Raw genomic sequence first — 18,832 nt, forward strand, 5'->3', positions numbered from 1 at the left:
ACTACTACTATTTTTGTAACCAAAACATAGAACTGAATTTAAAGTTTAAATCACATAGCACTGTATTGTAGATAAACAGTGTTCTCTTCAACTGCTCACCTACAGAGTCCACCTTCCATAACTTTTAGTCTCTCTTAATTTGTCCATAAGTGTAAAAGCAGTAGCACTCCATTTTAAAGAAAGTGCTGTATACTTTTTAATTTCATGTCACAGAAGGAAAAGGCAGCTCTTCTGTTATACTTTGGAAGTGTAAGCAACAGCAGCCAAAGAGACTGCTCTTGGTGGTCATCTTTTTTAAATGACGGTGACCACGACATTAAGAAGGCTGGTACCTTTGAAACATTTCAGCCTGTTTTATTGGAGACTGGACAGAAGATGTAGGCAAAGCCCCAGGCATGTGACACAGAATGGAAACAGTATCACATCACTCCCAGTGATAGTGCTGAAGGTGTCATTTAATCTACTAATGTACCACAAAGAAAAAAGAGAAAGGAAAATTCTCCATAACACCACATTAGGAATAGAAAATAACTGCAAATATAAGTGGGAATAATTCTTGGAAAAATACTTCAGATTGTTAATAAAAGTGTTTTGAAAATCCTGATTATTGTGTCTCTTGTGAGCTAATATGCACACTAGTTTTCAGAGATGCTCATTTACTTTAAGCAACGACTACAATAAAACTGAACAGTGCCACATGTTTTCTATGAGCTGGAAGTGGACTTGCTTTGAGCAGTTCATACTGCACCAAAGGGAAGGCCAGATTAAATGCTTCAAATGGAGAACAGTGCTACTGAAGTCAAAGGCACAGAGATCTGAATCTCGTGCTGAGGTCATTCACTAAACTGAAGGCCAGGCACACAGAGACCCCATCATACTGGAGCTCAGTCAAAATATTTGGCCTCATGCTAAAATGATATGATAGGAAGACCCCACTGCTGATGGTGAGGGTCTCACGTCTACAGTCTCACATACAAGAAGGAAGGTAGAGCCTTTGACACCTTCGGACTTACTAGAGTGACAAGGAGCAGAAACACCCTAAAAGCTCATGTACTTATGTTTCAATTCACACTTTCTCATTAACTTACTTTTCTGGTTTTAGATCCCTGTAAATAATTCCAAGACCATGGAGGTGGTCTAATGCCAAGGCCAGCTCAGCTAAGTAGAACTTGACATCCTCTTCTGTAAACATCACCTAGAGAGAAGGAAGAGAAGAACACATCTCTTTACTGGACAGTAGTGGGCTGGCTTGCATTAAACGGACATGAGAAGGAATGGTCTAATTCAGGAATGCTGGAAGGACCATCATATCAGGTTCAATTTTCCATAAGTTGGCTGAGTTCACACTAACAATTCTTAAAAAACAAAGTTTGATCCATTGAGTACTCTGTTCCTTAAAACATGCTGCTCTCATCTGTTTGATCTGTTTAGATGACCCTATGTCACAATAAGATGAATAAGGTTCTAACCCCTTAGCCTTTGGCAACAAATGGTAAAATTCAATATGTTCAGTGCAGCCCTTATTACTTTCATATCTATTAATTTGCTAAACCCTTGGCATTTGGTTGCCAAATTCCCACAAAATAACATGGGGTAACCTCTTTGGGGCAGTGAAATGCTTCCAAATCTGAGAAGAATATGCAGCACGAGGAGACTCAGAGATGGATTTAAAATGCTGGGCATTGAGGGTTCAAAGAATTTCAGTGCAGGTACCCTAAGCAGTGACGTGCTGTCTAACATCCAGGGCCTGATAAAGTTTAAAGTGAGAGCAGTTATTTCCTTTCTGTAGCTGATATGGATACTGCTAACACTGAAAGCTCTGGTTTAGATGGGAAGAAACTTCTGTAGTTGAAAAACCACTAAGTTTGGAAAAACTCAGATGGCAAGAAACCCCTTTGGTTCAACTTTCATTATATCCCAGATGTTATTAAGTTCTCTTTAATTATATTTCAATGTGTACAGCAATAATAATGCAGAAAGAGAAGCTGATATATTGGATACACAGGTGTGAATACTATGTATGACAGAAGTAAAATGAGTAGGCCCAGTAGAAATCTACACATCACTTGTAAATGTAAATATCTACAGTAGAAGTTGCTAAGCTTATTTTTAAAATTAAGTCTTTGCTCTTGGAAAGGGGTAGCCACAATAATTGAGTGCTCTAAGAAGCCGCAGAGGGCTGAGAGCAAAAAGAGAGGATTCAGAGAACAAATGTCACATAATTAAGAATATCACTGCAAAGGCTAGAAAGGAAAAGGATACAAAAGCAAAAACTGACTAAAAATTTAATTGGTCTGAACATAAAAATTGTATTAATTATAAAAATAAATTTAAATTATTTATAAGGTTTAAAATAAATAATGTAGACAAGAGATAAAATCAGTAGAATCAGCAAAAATCTAATCTATACATATATATGTAGAGTCAGATGTCTAAGACAGAATAAGAGAGAGACAAGCTTTGCATGCATGCATTCTGTAGTTTATGGGATTTGACTGAAAGTCCACTGAAATCAATACCATTTGACCAAATCCAAAACTAACAAATTGCAAGCAGTAGACGTTTTCCCACAATTTCTTCCCTTGTGATACCTTGCCACTAAACAGCTGCAAAGTACAGGTAGACAAGATGAGCTACAAACATTGAAAAAAGAATCATTCAAAAGGACTGTCAAGTTAAGAAGAGGCATTCTTGATAGTATTGGAATTGCAATGGAAAAGCCTTGGGAAAAATGTGAAGTTTTAAAAGAGTACAAAATCTGAGCTGTTTTCTTCCACTTTTGAGTTCACTGACTGTGCAGAACGGGTAACTGCTCTAACTGCCCTCTGTAGGGAAAAATCACTTTTTCTCTCTTCTTCCATGAAATTGGAGAGGCCCTTGCTAAGACAGCATGCTGTCTCACTAACAAAGCCTGATTTCATGAACAAACAGCAGAAGAGTATTTTCTTTAATGTTTTTTATTCATATTAAAAATAACTGCTATGATGTCCTGAGTAGTTTTACAAGTATCATTACTCAGAGTGTAATTAACCTGTCACTAATGTCTTCTCACATTAGCAAACAAGTCTTGAAAGCAAATACTTGGTGTCTCAAGCTGTGGTGCACATAGCAGCCTGCAGCATGTCACCGAACCAGGAATCAGAAGGGGAAAAAAAAAGCCAGGGAACTTTTGAATAAAAGTACTGTTCTCACAGCTTTTTTAGTCCATCAATAACTCCACAAACCAAGAAGAGTGAACAGAGCTTCCCCTCAAGGTGGCATTTGAAATGTCTCTTTTGAAAAGAAAATTTGAAACCTCTTCAAGGTTGGGTGTTAAGTGGTTGTCTGCACCCCTGTGTCCACACACCCGAGAAAGTGACCAAGGTCTGGGGACATCCTGTTGGTGACAGAATGCCCTGAGGCTGGAGGGCTGCCTGGTGGGAGCCTCCTGTCCGCCTGCAGAGCCCTCTCTGAGGCTACATGCATGAGGATGCACTGCCACAAGCAACGCAGACAGTGGGCTCTAAGAGGCATTTGGAGATCACGCAAGTGCTAGATGAACCTCAAAAGCCTGCCACTGCCGCTCTCCACAGGCATTAGTGAGACTCAGGTTTGGACCAGTCCCTGGTTGCCATTTTCTCCAGCAGCAACACCTCTCCAGGGGCAGTGGCTGCAGAGGACAGGGAAGGGATGGGAGCCCAGGGAGGTGAGAGAAGCAGCAGCTGCCCCCAGGCAGGCAGGAGGAGAAAGAGGAGAGCAAGTAAGGGCTGTGACAGCAGACCTCCAAGCCCCAGGGTGGCGCATGGCCTCCAGACTGCTCCCAGCAGCTGCTGCAGGAGAAGGCCCTTGCCCTACTCGCTGGCTGATGCCTGGCTGTCTGCACACTCGCTGCAGGGGCTGGGGACACCTCTTCTTTCTGCTGGCAGTGACTGTGATTTTCCAGCAGTTTTCTGCCCGTGTCTTGGACAAAATGTATTGAGGATTGATTTCTCAGACTGTTTCTCATCACATCCAAGACATATTTTGCAAGCAATGAGTCTGGGGCTACTTTGCTATGGGAATGGCTTACTAGTGGTGCCATAACGTATAACTACGCCATAATTTGACTAAAATTATTAAGAATCAACTTAAAGATGCAAGATGATACAGCTCTATTACATATATATAGCAGGACTATTCCCAAGGCCATTTTTCATTCCCAGCTATTTAATCCAAGTTTTGAAAATCCAGGACAGTCTTTAATTTGTAAGTTAAAAATCTATCTGCTTACCTCTTTGGAGAGTCTTGTGAAAAGGTCCCCTCCCCGCAGGAAATCTAGTATTAGATACAACTTTCCCTCTGTTTGAAATGCTGCATTAGAAAAGGATGGAGATGTTGGAAGTTTGAATCAAGATAAATTCTCCAAAGAATGAATCTTGACTAGAAGTGTATCATTCATGCCATTAGCTTCCCTGTTGTTTCTGCACTTTGAGAACAGAAAAATTTAATTTCTGTATAGAACTAAGCAATCAAGCTTAGACTATGGGAAAAAATGGTATCAGCTGAGAGACAACAATGCATTACTAATATATTCTTTTCCATGCTAAGTACCTATGAATTAATATTGCCTTCCACTGCACAAGGTACCAGGAGTCACTGAGGACTAAGCATAGAGAGAAGCTCCCAGGTTTGTGTGGAAGGAGAGCTTTCACAATCCAAAATGTCCTCAGAAGACCCTTTACAGTAATAATGGGGCTCCTCGGGGAGCTGGTGAGGAAGAGGAAGGCAGCTCTAGCAAGACACCCCATTCATACACTCACATATACAAATCTGGAGTGAGGCTGATTATTAAAAACAGTTTTTATTTACATGCTCTGGTTTTCTAAATGATACCTGACAGCAGGTGAAGGAGTTGGCAGATGTATACTCACCAACTACACCATGAGCACTATCACATCAGACTTTAAGACAAATGGATTTTAATGGAGGAATGGCTAAAACCTACTTATAATGAAATTCTCCTTTAGCATAAATGAAGAATTGTACACAGGTAGCCTCTGTGATGTTGTTAGAGACAGAGTCAAAAGTAGGCAGAGGGTATCTGTATGAAATTATAACACATCTAGTTACAATTCCCCAACCAATCTAAGAACAAACACGGATTATATTTTATTATAGTTACCATAATGAAGCTTGACTATGAAAGGATGATTCACTTCTGCCAAAATATCTCTCTCCATTTTTGATCGCACCCGATCCCGAACTACAAAGAAAAAACAGTAAGAATAACGACATATTAAGAGGCAGCATGGTCACTGGATACGGTACTGGAATGAGGTTTAGGTAATTTAGATTCTGCTTCTCGCTCTGCTGATGGCTTGTGGTGTGACCTTTGGCAAACCATGTCACTCTCCAGTGTCCCCTTTTAATACCTGTCTTTTCTCTACTAAGAGTAAGCTATTCAGTAAGGCACCATGTCTTCCTCTGTAGAGAACAGCTCTAACTAAAAGGACTGTAGTATTACAAACAACAGAAAGGTGATTATGCTTTGCAGAAGAGAATGTTAATTTGAAAATTAAAATTATATCAGATTAATAACTCTATCTCAGATTAAACAGAATGTACTTGTCCCAGAGCTCATCAGGTTAACCTTGTGCAAATTAACTTTTTGTACTATGCTGATGCAGCGTTTATGAGATATTACTCAATAGCATTCTCTGGAAGAGATTTATATAAAATATTTTAAGCTTCCAATAAACCACCCAAACAATCAGTAATAAATAAAAAAGGCTGATTAAAAATATAAAAAAATATTTTAGAGATAAATTACTATGTGACAGCAGAAAGAAAAATACTCTTTGTGGTTGAGATGAATAGAGAGTAAGAGAAAAAATAGTTAAAGAGGTGAACTGGGTTCAAACTAATCAAAACTGATGCTGAAGATTTCATAGCAAACACATTTAGCAGAATGTTCAGACACTGAGAAGTGTCTGAAGTCAGTCCCCACATTATCAGCTCTTGATCTTATAGATTCATTTTTCAGTCAATCACAGTTTTAATAATTCTGAAAGTATTGACATTTTTTCTTACTCTGCATTACACTATGCCAATATACTTTTCAGCTGAAAGCATCTACAATGGATGTTATGAGACTATTTGAGGCAGTAAAGACTGAGATCTCAGTGAGATCCTGTCATTGCCTGTATATGCTGTGGAGCTGCTCAGAAGCTGAGCACTCTCAGCACCCAGGTAATGAACATGCCATAATGAAACCACATATTCTGTTGCTGTACATCAAAAATTGATACACAGAAATAGGTCCAAAACAGCTGATCTGAAAACCTGAAATAGGAGTGGAGGGACACTCAGATTTCTTGCTATTTTGATGCTTTACCTAGGTCAACAGCAATGCAAGCTTTACAATGCTCAACCTAAGCTACCTTGTGGCTAAAAATCAAAACAAAGGGAATCTCAGAATTTTAGTCTTAACTCACAGTAAAAAAATCACACACCATACATTCACAAAATGCTTAACCTATGTAAAAGTATAGAGCATTTCTCATGCTGTAGATCAGCAATGTTCCCAGGCAGGAATTCTTGTTGGACAGGTGGGCATTGCTGAACACTCTGTGTGGGACACTTCCCATTAATCCTGGTTGGAGAGGCTAACAAAGTGCCTCTCTGTGCTTGCACTGCACAGGTGTGTGAGGAGGCTGGCAGAACGGCAGTGCACCCTCCTGTCCTCAACATTTCAACCTCCAAACAGGTAAAGGCACAGCCGTGCAGCCAGGTGCTTTGCCAAAGCCCCCTGCGCTGTGCCCTGCTCACTTCTATGGTGGTTACAGTCTGTGGACCTGTCAGGCTGCCATTTCACCCCCCTCCCCACACGTATAGAGCAGCCACAGCAACATTAAGGAAAAGGTTATGTCAACACAGAAGACACCTCATTCTCTGGAGTCATGGCCCTGTAACCGCTCTGAACCTAGTCTGCTCCAAAGCTGCTCTAATCACCACCTTTCACAGTCGCTTCCAAAAAAAGTAACTGGAACCTGTTAGTAGGATTACAGTTTGGCACGTGAATTAGTGACCTGTCCTCCCCATCTTCCAGCATCAAATACTGTCTGATTTAAATGCTCTGAGTGCAGAAACTATACAGGCCCAGAGTTTTATACAACCCTACCCACCAAGAAGCGATTAATCATAGTATCTAAAAAGACAAGTCCACTTGCTTTCTCCCACTGTCCTGTTCTTACCCTATCACTTCCATATGCCTTGGTCCTGCCTGATCTTAACCTCAAAAGTAGCCTCCCTAGAGGTATCTACGTGCTTGCACCAGCTTATATACCACAGGGCACTGTCAGTTATTGTACTAAATGCTGCAAATCCACTGTCATGACATTTCATAAATGGGCAAGGTTAAATCTCTTCTCCTTTTACTATTAATTCTGTCAGAGCAGGAGGGAAGAATTATTTTCTCTTATTCCAGATACACCTGGAAATAGGAATTTCCCTACTCTTCCTCCCTCTTGTATTTTTGGGATTGGGGCAATGCGGGTCTTACAATCAATCAGGAAAGGTTTTAAGAAGAGATTACACTTTGACATAACATTTCAACAGCATGAGGCTCTGGCTTCATCCGACTCCTACGTCGTCTTCCAGGTACAGTGAGTGGGAAAGTGCCTCTCTTCTGCACTTTGGAATTTTTTTTCTAGTATTCAGCAGCCCCAGTCTGCTCTGCTGAGGGAGTCTCCCTTCTAGTTCTTACATCGTGGCAGTCAGATAATTAGATTGACTTGCTCAAGCATCATCTGAATTATTTCTGGCTGCCTATTGAGCTTGCTAGATCCTGGCTATGAAGGGGCTCCTCCAGCAGCGTGGGGAGAGATAGACAGGGTCTGAACAGCTGCTGGCAGTGCCAGGGATGATAAGGCCTGAACATTAAAGATACTTCTACACAGGTGGTGAGGCAAACATGTGTCTTTGCTTAGTCTCATCTGGGGATCAGTGAACATGTACCACCATGAATTTCTCCACTCATTTCCAAAATGACTGGATCTCTGACAAGGAGCCATTTCTATGGATTCCTTTCTGAGTGAATCTCTTTTCTCTGATGGTCTTACCAAAGAACTGCAAAACCAGCACAGTAGCCACAGGGAAGATGGCAGAGGGACTCATTTCAGCACTGCTCAGCACAGGGCCGAGCTCTCCCTGCACAGGGACCTGCCCGGTGCTGCAGAACAGCTTCCCCATCTGCCCACCTCTCTGTAATGTCAGGGGATGTGTGCCAAAGACACAGACAAAAGTACAAATAACCCAGCTTCCCTATCCTCACTTTGACCACTTGCAGGGGCCTCAATGCAGCACACAGTCAGCTTGGGCAGGTAATGCTTACACCAGATGTTTACCTCTATCATTAAAATATTCATTGGAAACAGTGTTTGACTGCTAAACCCTTGCGCTTTCTACCCACTATCAAATTTGGTTTGAAAGGGGAGTTTTGCCACTTATCTTTAAATTATATGTCAGACAGAAGCAGAGAACACAACCCGGCGCAATAAGTACAAAGTCATGCAGATTGTTTATATGCTCTTGGACAAATTAGCTCTCCCTGAAATAATGCCTGGTGTCATGAGACTGGTGGAGCCTGTAACAGCAGAGGAAGCACCTGCTACCTTGAAATAAAAACAGTTCCCATTTCCAGGTATTAATTGGTATGAAAGAGAAGTGGAGACAGCTGAGGATATGTGCAAATAAATAGAGCTTACCCACTTCTGTCTGTCTAGCTTTGAACATGAAAGAGGAGGATGTTACTGCTTACTTTATTTAACACTGAATGCTTAAGGAGATGGTTTTATTTAACATATGAACTTTTACTTCTTGGGCTGTTTTAATTTGAATAACCAAGAAACAGAGGGAATGGGGAAAAGGGAAAAGTATATTCAGAGCATCTTCCAAGATGAGAAAAAAAGTTTCTTCTCAATAAATGACTAGCTGTATATTTTCTGAATAAGAAAATAAAACTGTAATTCTGCTTCTCTCTCTGAAGCTCTCATGATTATCAACTTTGGTTGAGATTTAAATATGGAAATATAAATTAAATAAAGCCAATGAACTTCTCATCCATATGTTTCATTTAAAAACTAAGAGTCAGTGCATCTCTAAGCTATGTACACTGTCAAGTAATGATGATCTAGGGACATCCTTTGATGTATCAGTTCAGCAGGATGTGGAGCCAACCCATCGAGAACTTTAATTAGTAAATCATGGCCTACAGGAGTTGTAAAGGGGGTTTATACAAGATATACTAATTTATTCACTGTAATACTGATTAAAATTTATAAGTAATTCACCATAAGGGGAAAGTAACTTGTCATGTATCTAGTGACTGGCTAGCTGAGCTGAAGTCACAGCTCTGTGAAGTTAAACACTGTTCAGGCATCGGTTTCAGTGGCACCACAGTATTGCTTCTCAGATCATTTTGGCCAAAGAATAACTTCCAAACATTTTTACTTAATAGTACCCTTCTCACTGCTGTTCAGAGTAATTCTTAGTTCTACTAGAAGAAGATAATCCTGAAACTAGCGTGTAATACTTTGCTGATCTTTTCTCTGTCTTCAGAATTACCTGGAGTAAAAGTTGATGTTTCTACTTCATGAGAAGTAATTTTCAATTTAACTTGCAGTACAGTTTTGCTTTTTGCATATAGATTTGGTGTTACAAGGCATGAGGGTTTTACCTACAGCCTTGTAGAAGCTGAGCCATACATTAGATTTAAATTGGTATTAATTCAATTTTTAAATTTCAAATAAAAATGAAATAGCTTTTCCTTCTGCTCTCCTTCCTGGGCTACAACGCCCCTGGTGCTGTGCATGTGTCCCACACCATGCTTCCCCTGGTCCCAGCTGGATCCTGTCAGGACACGGATGCTTTAAGCTAGTGCTCCCATGACTGATACCATTTTCCACTTATGGCTTTCCTCTTTAAAAGGTTTTTGCAGGGCAAGATTCAGCAATGGTTATGTAAGACATCCTAATGCCTTAGCTAAAGGCACTGATCTGCAAATCAGACTTCCTAAGCAGCAAAATCCTCAATGCATCCGTCTCAGGTTCACCCACGGGAGGAATGGTGATGTGGTGCGTCAGGGCTAAGAGACAGGAGCCAAGATGTGTGTCCATGAGGAAAACCAGCATGGAGCAAAGGAGGATGTCTGCCTCCATCCTGCCCGTTCTGGGGATCAGCACAATGCAAGGAGCTGGGTTTTGGCTGCGCATACAGATGGTGTGGAGACTTATGCAGTATATTCCAACTTCCTCAATAGGTGCCAAACTTGGGTGTTGCTCTCACCTCTGTTGGTTGACTGCACAGAATCTCATGGATGAAATATTTTCTGTACACATTAGTTGAGGTCCACCACAATTTTGGTTTGCTCATGACTGCAGTCATTTGCCTGATCATGCCCTGTGAACATCTCTGACTTACGGATGCAGCCTCACAAATGCAAACAGAGCACTTGGATCCTCCAATACACTTCTAGAAATAACTAAATTACTTCTAGACTAAATCCTTTTTAAAAAGGGGATGGAGATAGGTTTTGTGGGCTCTGCAAGGCATCTAAAGCTGAAGACACATCTACCACTTTTCAATAGCACTGAAGTGAACTCTGATTTATTGTAAGTTGGTGTTAGGTGGATAGATCCTTTTTATAACTCTAATCCCAGTGTGAATTCTTGCTGTCTGCCTTGAGACACAGGAGCCTGGTTGCTTCCCAGAGTCCTCTGGAGGTGGCTCAGGGCAGGACCTGGTGCTCTGGATGCCTCTCTGAGTGGGCCAATCTCTCTCCACTGATTTTGGAGACAACCTTCTTGGTGTCACCAGGCTGAAATTGGCGTTTGAAAGCTTGATTATTTTTTTTTTTTTCAACTAGGAATGCATTATCAGACAGTGGATTTGGTGCTTCAGATACTTGTCCTTACAGCCTTTTGTCCTTTCTGACAACTTTACGCAGTGCTGTTGAATCCCCTGAGCTGCAACACCAGGGAAAGAACACCCCCTGCGTGTCTGACACCAGCAACTGTCCCTTACAGAAAGCTGTTCCTGCAGGAAGATACACAAAGAAATTACATGAATAGTGTCAAAAGTTTCACAGAGATGCTTGGAAAAAAGCGTTATTGGTTCGAAATTATTTGCCTGTCCCTACCTTTCAAAACAACCTTTTGATAAGACATGTCCCTTCTCAGCCAGGAGCAGAGCACTAATTAATTAACAGAGCAAGAACGGGGGGAGTTAGAAACTATGTTAACTTAATTAAATCACCATTGAAAAATACTGGTATCAGGAGAAATAAATTGTGAATAAAACGATGGATTTAAATTTCATCCATCATCTTCCTCACTTCCCTAAAACTCAGCACCATGCCTTGAGTGGAACAAAAGCAAAATATAACTCAGATTCAGGAGCACGCAACTCAGTTTCAAATTCTTCACATAGCACTGGTACATGCAGTGATATATAAAATGGAATATATGCACAAAACTATGTGCAACAGTCTTTTCAATTCTATTTCTGTTATTTTCATCTGTTTTTAATGCTGGCTGTTATAGACAAAGGCAAAGAACTGGATTCTAACTTCAAATCCACACTGTGTATGTCTGGAAGACAAAGTACTTGTGTGGTGACTAATTGCCGAAGATATGGAGAAATACAGGCTTTCCAAAAAAGATCATAATCTGGCTTCAGTGGTTCTGCTTGGAAATACTATTTGCATTACTGTGTTTCTGCTCCACACAGTATTACACTCAAATCTTCTAAAGAGCAGCCTTTCATGTCGTACCTTATAAGCAGAGCATTATTACAACACAAAGGAAAACAGAAGTGTCCTGTTGACACCTGAATGTAGAAATACACCAATAATGTCACGTAGGGATTTTATGTGCATTTCTTTTCTATAAATACATACAATATAAATATGTATGAATATATTTAAAATATATTTATATTATAATATATTTATAAATAGGATTTTGTGAAGGTTATTTTTCTGGAAGAAAGATACTTTCTGTCCCCAAATACAGAACCTTTTAGAGATGGGGAAAGAGCCATTAAAAACAGAGCTTTACCACTCAGCCCTAGTGCTGCTGCAGCAAAGGGAAAAAACCAGATTCATAGAGCAGGAGACACTCCTTTGTGGAAGGGCACTCTGCAAAATCAATACAAACTCAGACTGCTTTTTAGGAGTCCAGGGTCTGGAAGAGGTCATTTTATCTCCTCCTCCACTCCATTTTTTTCTCCTTTTACATGAAACAACACATTTTGCTTTAAAGAAATCAAAGAATTTCCTTTGTTTGTTTATTTGTTTCTATAATTTTTTTAAAGTAGCTCGGATGCTTCACTGTTCAGATTTGGAATTAAAGATGTCTCTATATTAATCCTAAATTTTAATATTGGTCTGCCATTTACATTATTTATCACCTATTTATTATTCTCTCTAAATATTTGGAAAAGTTAATTAAATCTTGCAATATCCCTCTGAAGTACCTCTGCCCAATTTTCTAACAAGGAGAACAGATTGATGAAGTCTAATGCTAGAAAAAAAAAAAATCATATGGGAGTTGTCAGGAGCAAACATGGGTTTCTAGGACATACTAACTCTGGTGAAAAAAAATTCTCACAGCAGAAACCTGAGCTCTCCCTGTGTTCTCCTGCCACCCTTGCCCAGGGAGGAGCAGCCTGCAGAGGCTGCAGCAGGTCTCAGCTCTGTGGGTGCTGCTCGGTGGGCTCCCTCCTGCCCACTGGAGCCTCTGGCAGCTGTGACCTCCTGCTGTTTCCCCACTGAGACACCAATTTGGATTTCTTTCCCCGGCCCAAAATACCACAGACGCTGCAGGAGCTTAAATGTGTTTTAGATTTTTGGTTGAAATTAGCCAGTGGGTTCAGCCCTGTCATTAGAGAAGTACTGACCAACAGACCAGCCAGATGATCGTATAAACCTCATGTCCTTATGCAGAGGTGAAATTTCAATTTTTGTGTATTTTTAAACAGGATTAGACGAACTGAATATACACAAATGTGCTTGTGCACAGCTCCCAGGTGAACCTATTCCCCCGCAAGGTCTGTAAGCTGCAGATGTGCAATGATATCCAATAAGCCAAATCCTATGGTGATGTACAACACCAATAAAGTCAGAATTACACCCCTTACAATTGCATACATCAGTTCTGGCTAACATCATTAAAAACAAACTGAATAAATGGCTCAATTAAGAGCAGAGAAAGCTGTCATTTACTAGTGTGGAACTTCCTCCAAAAAGCCAAAACCTACAGCTGGAAATACATCTGTCCATGACTCGTGCAAAACAGAAAGCCTTCAACACCTCTGCATAGCTGCACCTGGGTCATTTTTTTTTTTCTTTGGATGTAAAGCATATGTTTTTTTTAAATTTATTTACCTTAGTGGATGCTATATCCTGTCAAATGATCCAGGAAGTAATATATCTGTTTATTGAATACTACTGTAACATACTCTTATTTTTTATTAGATTTCTTCCAATTGAACAGATATATAATTATTATCATTATTACTACTGCAGTCAATAGCAACAATTTCAATATTAACTCTTACTGACAGACAATAATTACCTATGTTCTAGGAATAGGCATAATTTCAAAATGACAAACTAAGCACTAAGAGTGCTGACCCTGGAATTCAGACATCCCAGTAAACACCATGCATCAGTAGCTCTGGAAATTATGATGATGTGAAGGGAGAAACTGGTGGCTGTTTCATGTAGTTTTGCAATAAAGTTACTTAAAACAGTTATGAAACAGTTGGTCTTTTTTCACCTCACAAAATAGATACATACAATTTAGTTCCAGCCTACACAAATCCAACAGAGAAAAGATATACAGGTACATATAGTCCTCAGTCCTACTCTTAAATGCTGTCCAAAGAAGGATGAATTTGTTCCATCAAACTTCTCTCGTACCTCCTGTCAGACTCTAATTCCCCTGCAGCTACTGCTCTGCTGCAGCACTGGCTAACTCGCAGGCAGCTGCAAAGGAGAGGCAGCACTGAGCCTCAAGTTTCCTACCCGTGGGGCATTCCAGTATTAAATGAGCATTTGCCTTGTGTTTGCTATTGTGATGTTGCTACGTCAACAGAAGCAATGAAGAAATTGTTTTTCTCTTGTCCTGCTTAAGATGGAGAGGATGCAGATGTCCAGGAACTGCTGGGTCTCTCAGGGTAACGAGTTTCACTGCTTGCCTTCTAAACTTGAAGCCCAGCATGGTTTAACCCACCGTTGCTGCTCCTTGTTCTCAAAACACACCTGTTTTGTGGGTCTTACAGGCAGGACTGGATAAAGTTTGTGAATTACTTTACTCTGGAAGTGTGAAAACTGTCTGTGCTTCAGTATTCACCACAAATACGTTCTGCAGTGTATCATCAAAGGCAAAAATATAGCTTTTACAATTGAAAAGTATTGGGAGTGACCACTGGCTCAGCAGTGAATATGCAAAGACATTCACTATTATACCAGCCTTCAACAGAAAAAAAAAAAAAAAAAGTTCCCTTTATTTAGTCTCTCCAGATCTAAAAAGTCAGTTGTACTGAAAGGAAAGTTTCTTCTCCTTCAAGAACTTTGAGCAACTATTAATTCACATGCAAAGTCTGGCAGTGCTGGAAGGAGGTGAGGATGGTGCTGGAGCTCCTCAGGGAGCTCCTCAGGTCACTAACTCAGGGCAAAATACCCCCGTGGGAGAGTGATTTAAAGCCCACCCAAGTGCCTTCTATTTTGTTATATGAGCCCCTACTATTTAATTTAATGTCACAGTATAGAACCTTCTGCCTCATCCAGTTGGGATGTTTATGGACAAGACCAACAATATTTTATATAATATTGAGTAAGAATTCCTGGAAGAAGCAGAAATGTGGTATTATCCCTCTGTGGAAAATGTATGTATTGGGATGCTGTCATTTATCACCAGGCAGTCTAGCTCATAGGCTGAACTAATCCTGGTAAATGTTTTCTGTAGAACTGCTTGAAACTTGTAATTCTGAATATTTTCAAAGATGCTTATGCTTTTGTTCTGAATTGGAAAAAAAGCCAAAATTGAAAAAAAATTGTTTTGGGTGCATCAAAGTACTGTTTTGTTAAGGGCTTTAATTTATTATTGATCTACTATTAAACAGTAATTACAATGTATAACTATAAAAATTTCTAAAAAGAAATACAATCAAACCAGAGCATTCTGCTGAAATGCTTATTACCGATGTTTTTTCAAGCGAAATTTCACCCAACACTCCTGTTCCTGTGGATGGACACTACCAGAAACATTACACTGAATCTTTTTTTTAATCAATTGTAATATTCATTCAGAAGATGAAGTAATAAAAAAGAAGCTTTATGGGTGCTTCAGGAAAAATATGTTCACGGAGTCCACCAGGAATTTTTAAAACAGGACCCCCCATCTTACAACCGTAGCGTAAACATGCAATACTACGAAGTAATGTTTTTGTAACTGGCCTAATCGGAGAGCAGTTTGCCAGCTTAGTGCTGATACAGGTTAACATAAGGCAGTGGCTGGACGCTGAGAGGTGTATTTCTCAGAAGGGAGGGAGGGTATGGATGGATTGGTTGCAAAGCATGAGACAAATTATAACATTCACCCTGTGCTACGCAGCAGCCCTGGCCATGACTGCACTAGGCTGACTTCTCACTCTAAACACTGTCCATTAGGCTGCTTGGATGTGGCAAACACAGAACCAATCCAATCTGACTTGCTCTAACAAAATGTTTAGGACAAGCATTTTAGTTACTGAATTCCAAATATTTTGGTTTGTGAAATAAGTAACTAGTATATTTAAGGCATCACTGAGGAAACTGGGATAGTGGCTTATCATCCAACACTGAGGACAGTCAGATGATTTAGGAGATATGAAGCCCTGAGACAGGTTCTATTTGTAAACCATGCAGGATGAGGTTTATCAGGTTGCCTGCAATTTTGCCTTCTGAGCTACTTGTACACAAAATAGATCGTAATTTAGAACTCAAATATTTCAAGAAAATTGGGGCATTCAATGTCAACATTCCAGCAAACCAAATCTTTGCTTTGCCCAGGCCCTGATATGCTACGCAGACATGCTTAATATAGCTCCGTTGACATGTTTGCCTCATAAAAATAAATGAGCATCTGCGAGACGGCTGTCTGTCATCGAAGAAGCTTCCAGTCCCATCAGCAAGGAGGGTGTGAAGTCAAGGCAAGGTCATTTCCTAAATTAGAGCATAAGGAAAAGCCTGGTCTCGCATCATTACCAACACAATGACTAAAGCTTTGCAACCAGTAAGCCTTGGCCACACAAACAGCAAGAAAAAAAGGCTAATCTAGTGTTTTCTCCTGTGAGGAGAGAAACACAGTGCTCAAATAACCACAAATAATCTTTCAGCCTGGATTCCACTACTGTATAGGGAGCCTCATGGAAGATATGACTAAGTTCAGAGAGTTTCTGGGTGAAATCATGGCCCTAAACCAGTCAGTAGTAAAACTGCTGTTGACATTAATAGGATCTCACAATCTACATCTCAGTCCCTGTATACAGTTCTGAAAATATACATAGCTGCTTGAACTCTAAAAGAGTACCTAACTGAAAAGGAAATCTTTTTTCCTATGTCACTGGGTAACTGCCAAGAGCTAAACATAAACCGTATTAAGCAATGACTAAAGGGAGACAGGAGGAGAGTGGATAAATATTTAAAGGATATAAACATGAATGACAGAGAAGACTTATTTATCAAAATAAAAGGAAAGAAAGGAATATAAATAGAAGGAGTAAGTGAAACAGAAAAAAAAGGAAATGTATGCTGTGTCAGGCAAACTGTAACCGGATGAACCCCTGTGGAGCAGAGTGAAGGGTTGGGATTGAAGCCTCATCACTTGGCATATTTTAAAACAAAACTGAACAGAATGATGATTTAGTAAGATACCAGCTTGCTCTAGCTGCAGAGGAATGAGATTGCATCTTTCACTAGGTGCTACTTTTCTGCAGTGACTCCACCTCAATAAAGCATGCTTTAAATTTTTTTTTTTTCTAGATTTCACTACTATGTGCAAGTGTCTGGGAGATTGACCAAAACAGGGCATTTGTACCAGGATTAATACCTGCTACATTATGTTGGAATATTTCAGCAAAATGAAAAAAACAAAACAAAAACAAAAACAAGAGAAACTAAAAATTCATATTGGAAATGGACTTGAAAACCTTGTGAAGAGTTACCATAAGGAGTTTAGCTTCCACACAGTGCTTTTAATTCTGATATCTCAAATAGCGTTATCAAGAGCCAGGGATCACTATGCCTGTTACCCTGTAAGTGATAGTTTGGAGTAATGCAGAGGGGTAATGCAGCTCGTCCAAGGCCACCCAGCACAGCGGCCACCAGTCCTGTGACAGTCCTTCTACTGACAGCTCAGCAAACCATACTCCTCACATACAGAGTGCAAACTTTCAGGCTTCCTCAAGGCTTTGCTTTGGAAGTTGCTTGCTTTGTTCTGCTTGTGAAAAAGTGCTCTCAAACCCTCTCATGTGATAAACTCTCTATAGCAAACTAAAAACCAAGTGTGTCATAACATCACAGCAGGGGTTCTGAATATTTCTAATGAAGATGCATGTAAGCTGTCCTATGACACTGGAAAACAGCATGTAGCAAAGTCAAGTCTTACACCTCATGAGGACCTCCATTGTACTCCCTAGTCTCACCTATAGTCACTCTTCAAATCCCTTCCATCCCTGCCCTGATGCCAGGGCTGAACAGCCTCACTCCTGCTGTTTCCCTTCTCTGCCAAGGGAAGCCACCGAGCACCCGCTCTGCTGGCACTGAAGCTGAGGAGCCTTCTTCCCTTGCAGCCTCCCCTCAGGTACCAAACAGAAGGAGGCAGGAGGGGTGATGCTCTGGAGAAGCTGGCAGACAGCTATCACATGCTTCCCAAAGTTGCAGAGAAGACTATTTCTGTCTGTGTCTCACTCCCACCACAAAGCTTAGTCTTCTCCTTGAAATGACACCTGGAGCAAGTGCTGCCCATGATCCACAGCCCTCTATCTTCACAGCCCCCCACTTCTCAATTTGCAGTTTTGTCCTTCCTACTGCCTTTCCCTTGGCTCCACACAGTAGATCACAACTCCAAGCCCGCTGCTACACCTGACTGCTTGGCTCAGCAGATGGCAGCTTTCCCCTGCCCCAGAAAGCCACCCTCAGGAATCTGGAGGACACCAGCTCACCTGGGGTCAGCTGAGGGGCTTCTGGGAAATTATAATGTCTGGATTTAAGTAGGTTGGAAATTCAACTAAATGAAGGCTGTGAATTTAGTGGGGTGGCCTAGGAAGAGCCTCTTGGGTTCCTTGGTACCAAGGTCAAAATGTGCTGCTGAAGAAACCATCTTCTGTGTAAAAGTCTGCTCCTGAGTGCTTTCTGGATCTGCTGAGCAAAGCCACTGGCTATTTTCCTGAACAAAGCAAGAGAGAGGGGGCACAAGCTGGGGACCCATCCTTTTCCCTTTGTGGGCAAAGTTTTCTAGGAGACAGATAGGTGGCAAAGGTGACCCAAATATGGGAAACAAAATGTAAAAACAAAAATACAAAACAGTCCTTCTAAAGGTACATGTGAAAAGATTTCTTTCTTATGATAACATGTAAGGGTCAAGTTAGTACCTGCATCTATTTACATCCTACTTAGATGTATGACATTAATATTCTACATTGTATATCTTATTGTATCCATAATGAAAACAAAATTGAATTATCAGCATTGACAAAACCTATAGAGCAGTACAATCCCATAAACCTGAAACTCCCTCTGAACATGAAAGGCAGCTCTGAGTTAACAGTG

The 18,832-nt window shown here is 40.5% G+C and overlaps 1 protein-coding gene across 1 annotated transcript in view; it reads right to left on the reverse strand.

Moving 5' to 3' along the window:
- Positions 1-18,832, reverse strand: part of RPS6KA2 (ribosomal protein S6 kinase A2) — a 177,118-nt gene that overhangs the window by 72,023 nt on the left and 86,263 nt on the right. Inside the window, exons 4-6 of the mRNA XM_074896652.1 lie at positions 5,141-5,221; positions 4,250-4,329; positions 1,089-1,195 (exon numbers count right to left, since the gene is read on the reverse strand). Coding sequence (XP_074752753.1) covers positions 1,089-1,195; positions 4,250-4,329; positions 5,141-5,221 — 268 coding nt within the window. The remainder of the gene's footprint in view (positions 1-1,088; positions 1,196-4,249; positions 4,330-5,140; positions 5,222-18,832) is intronic.

This window comes from Athene noctua, chromosome 1 (assembly GCF_965140245.1).
Source record: "Athene noctua chromosome 1, bAthNoc1.hap1.1, whole genome shotgun sequence".
NCBI lineage: Eukaryota > Metazoa > Chordata > Aves > Strigiformes > Strigidae > Athene > Athene noctua.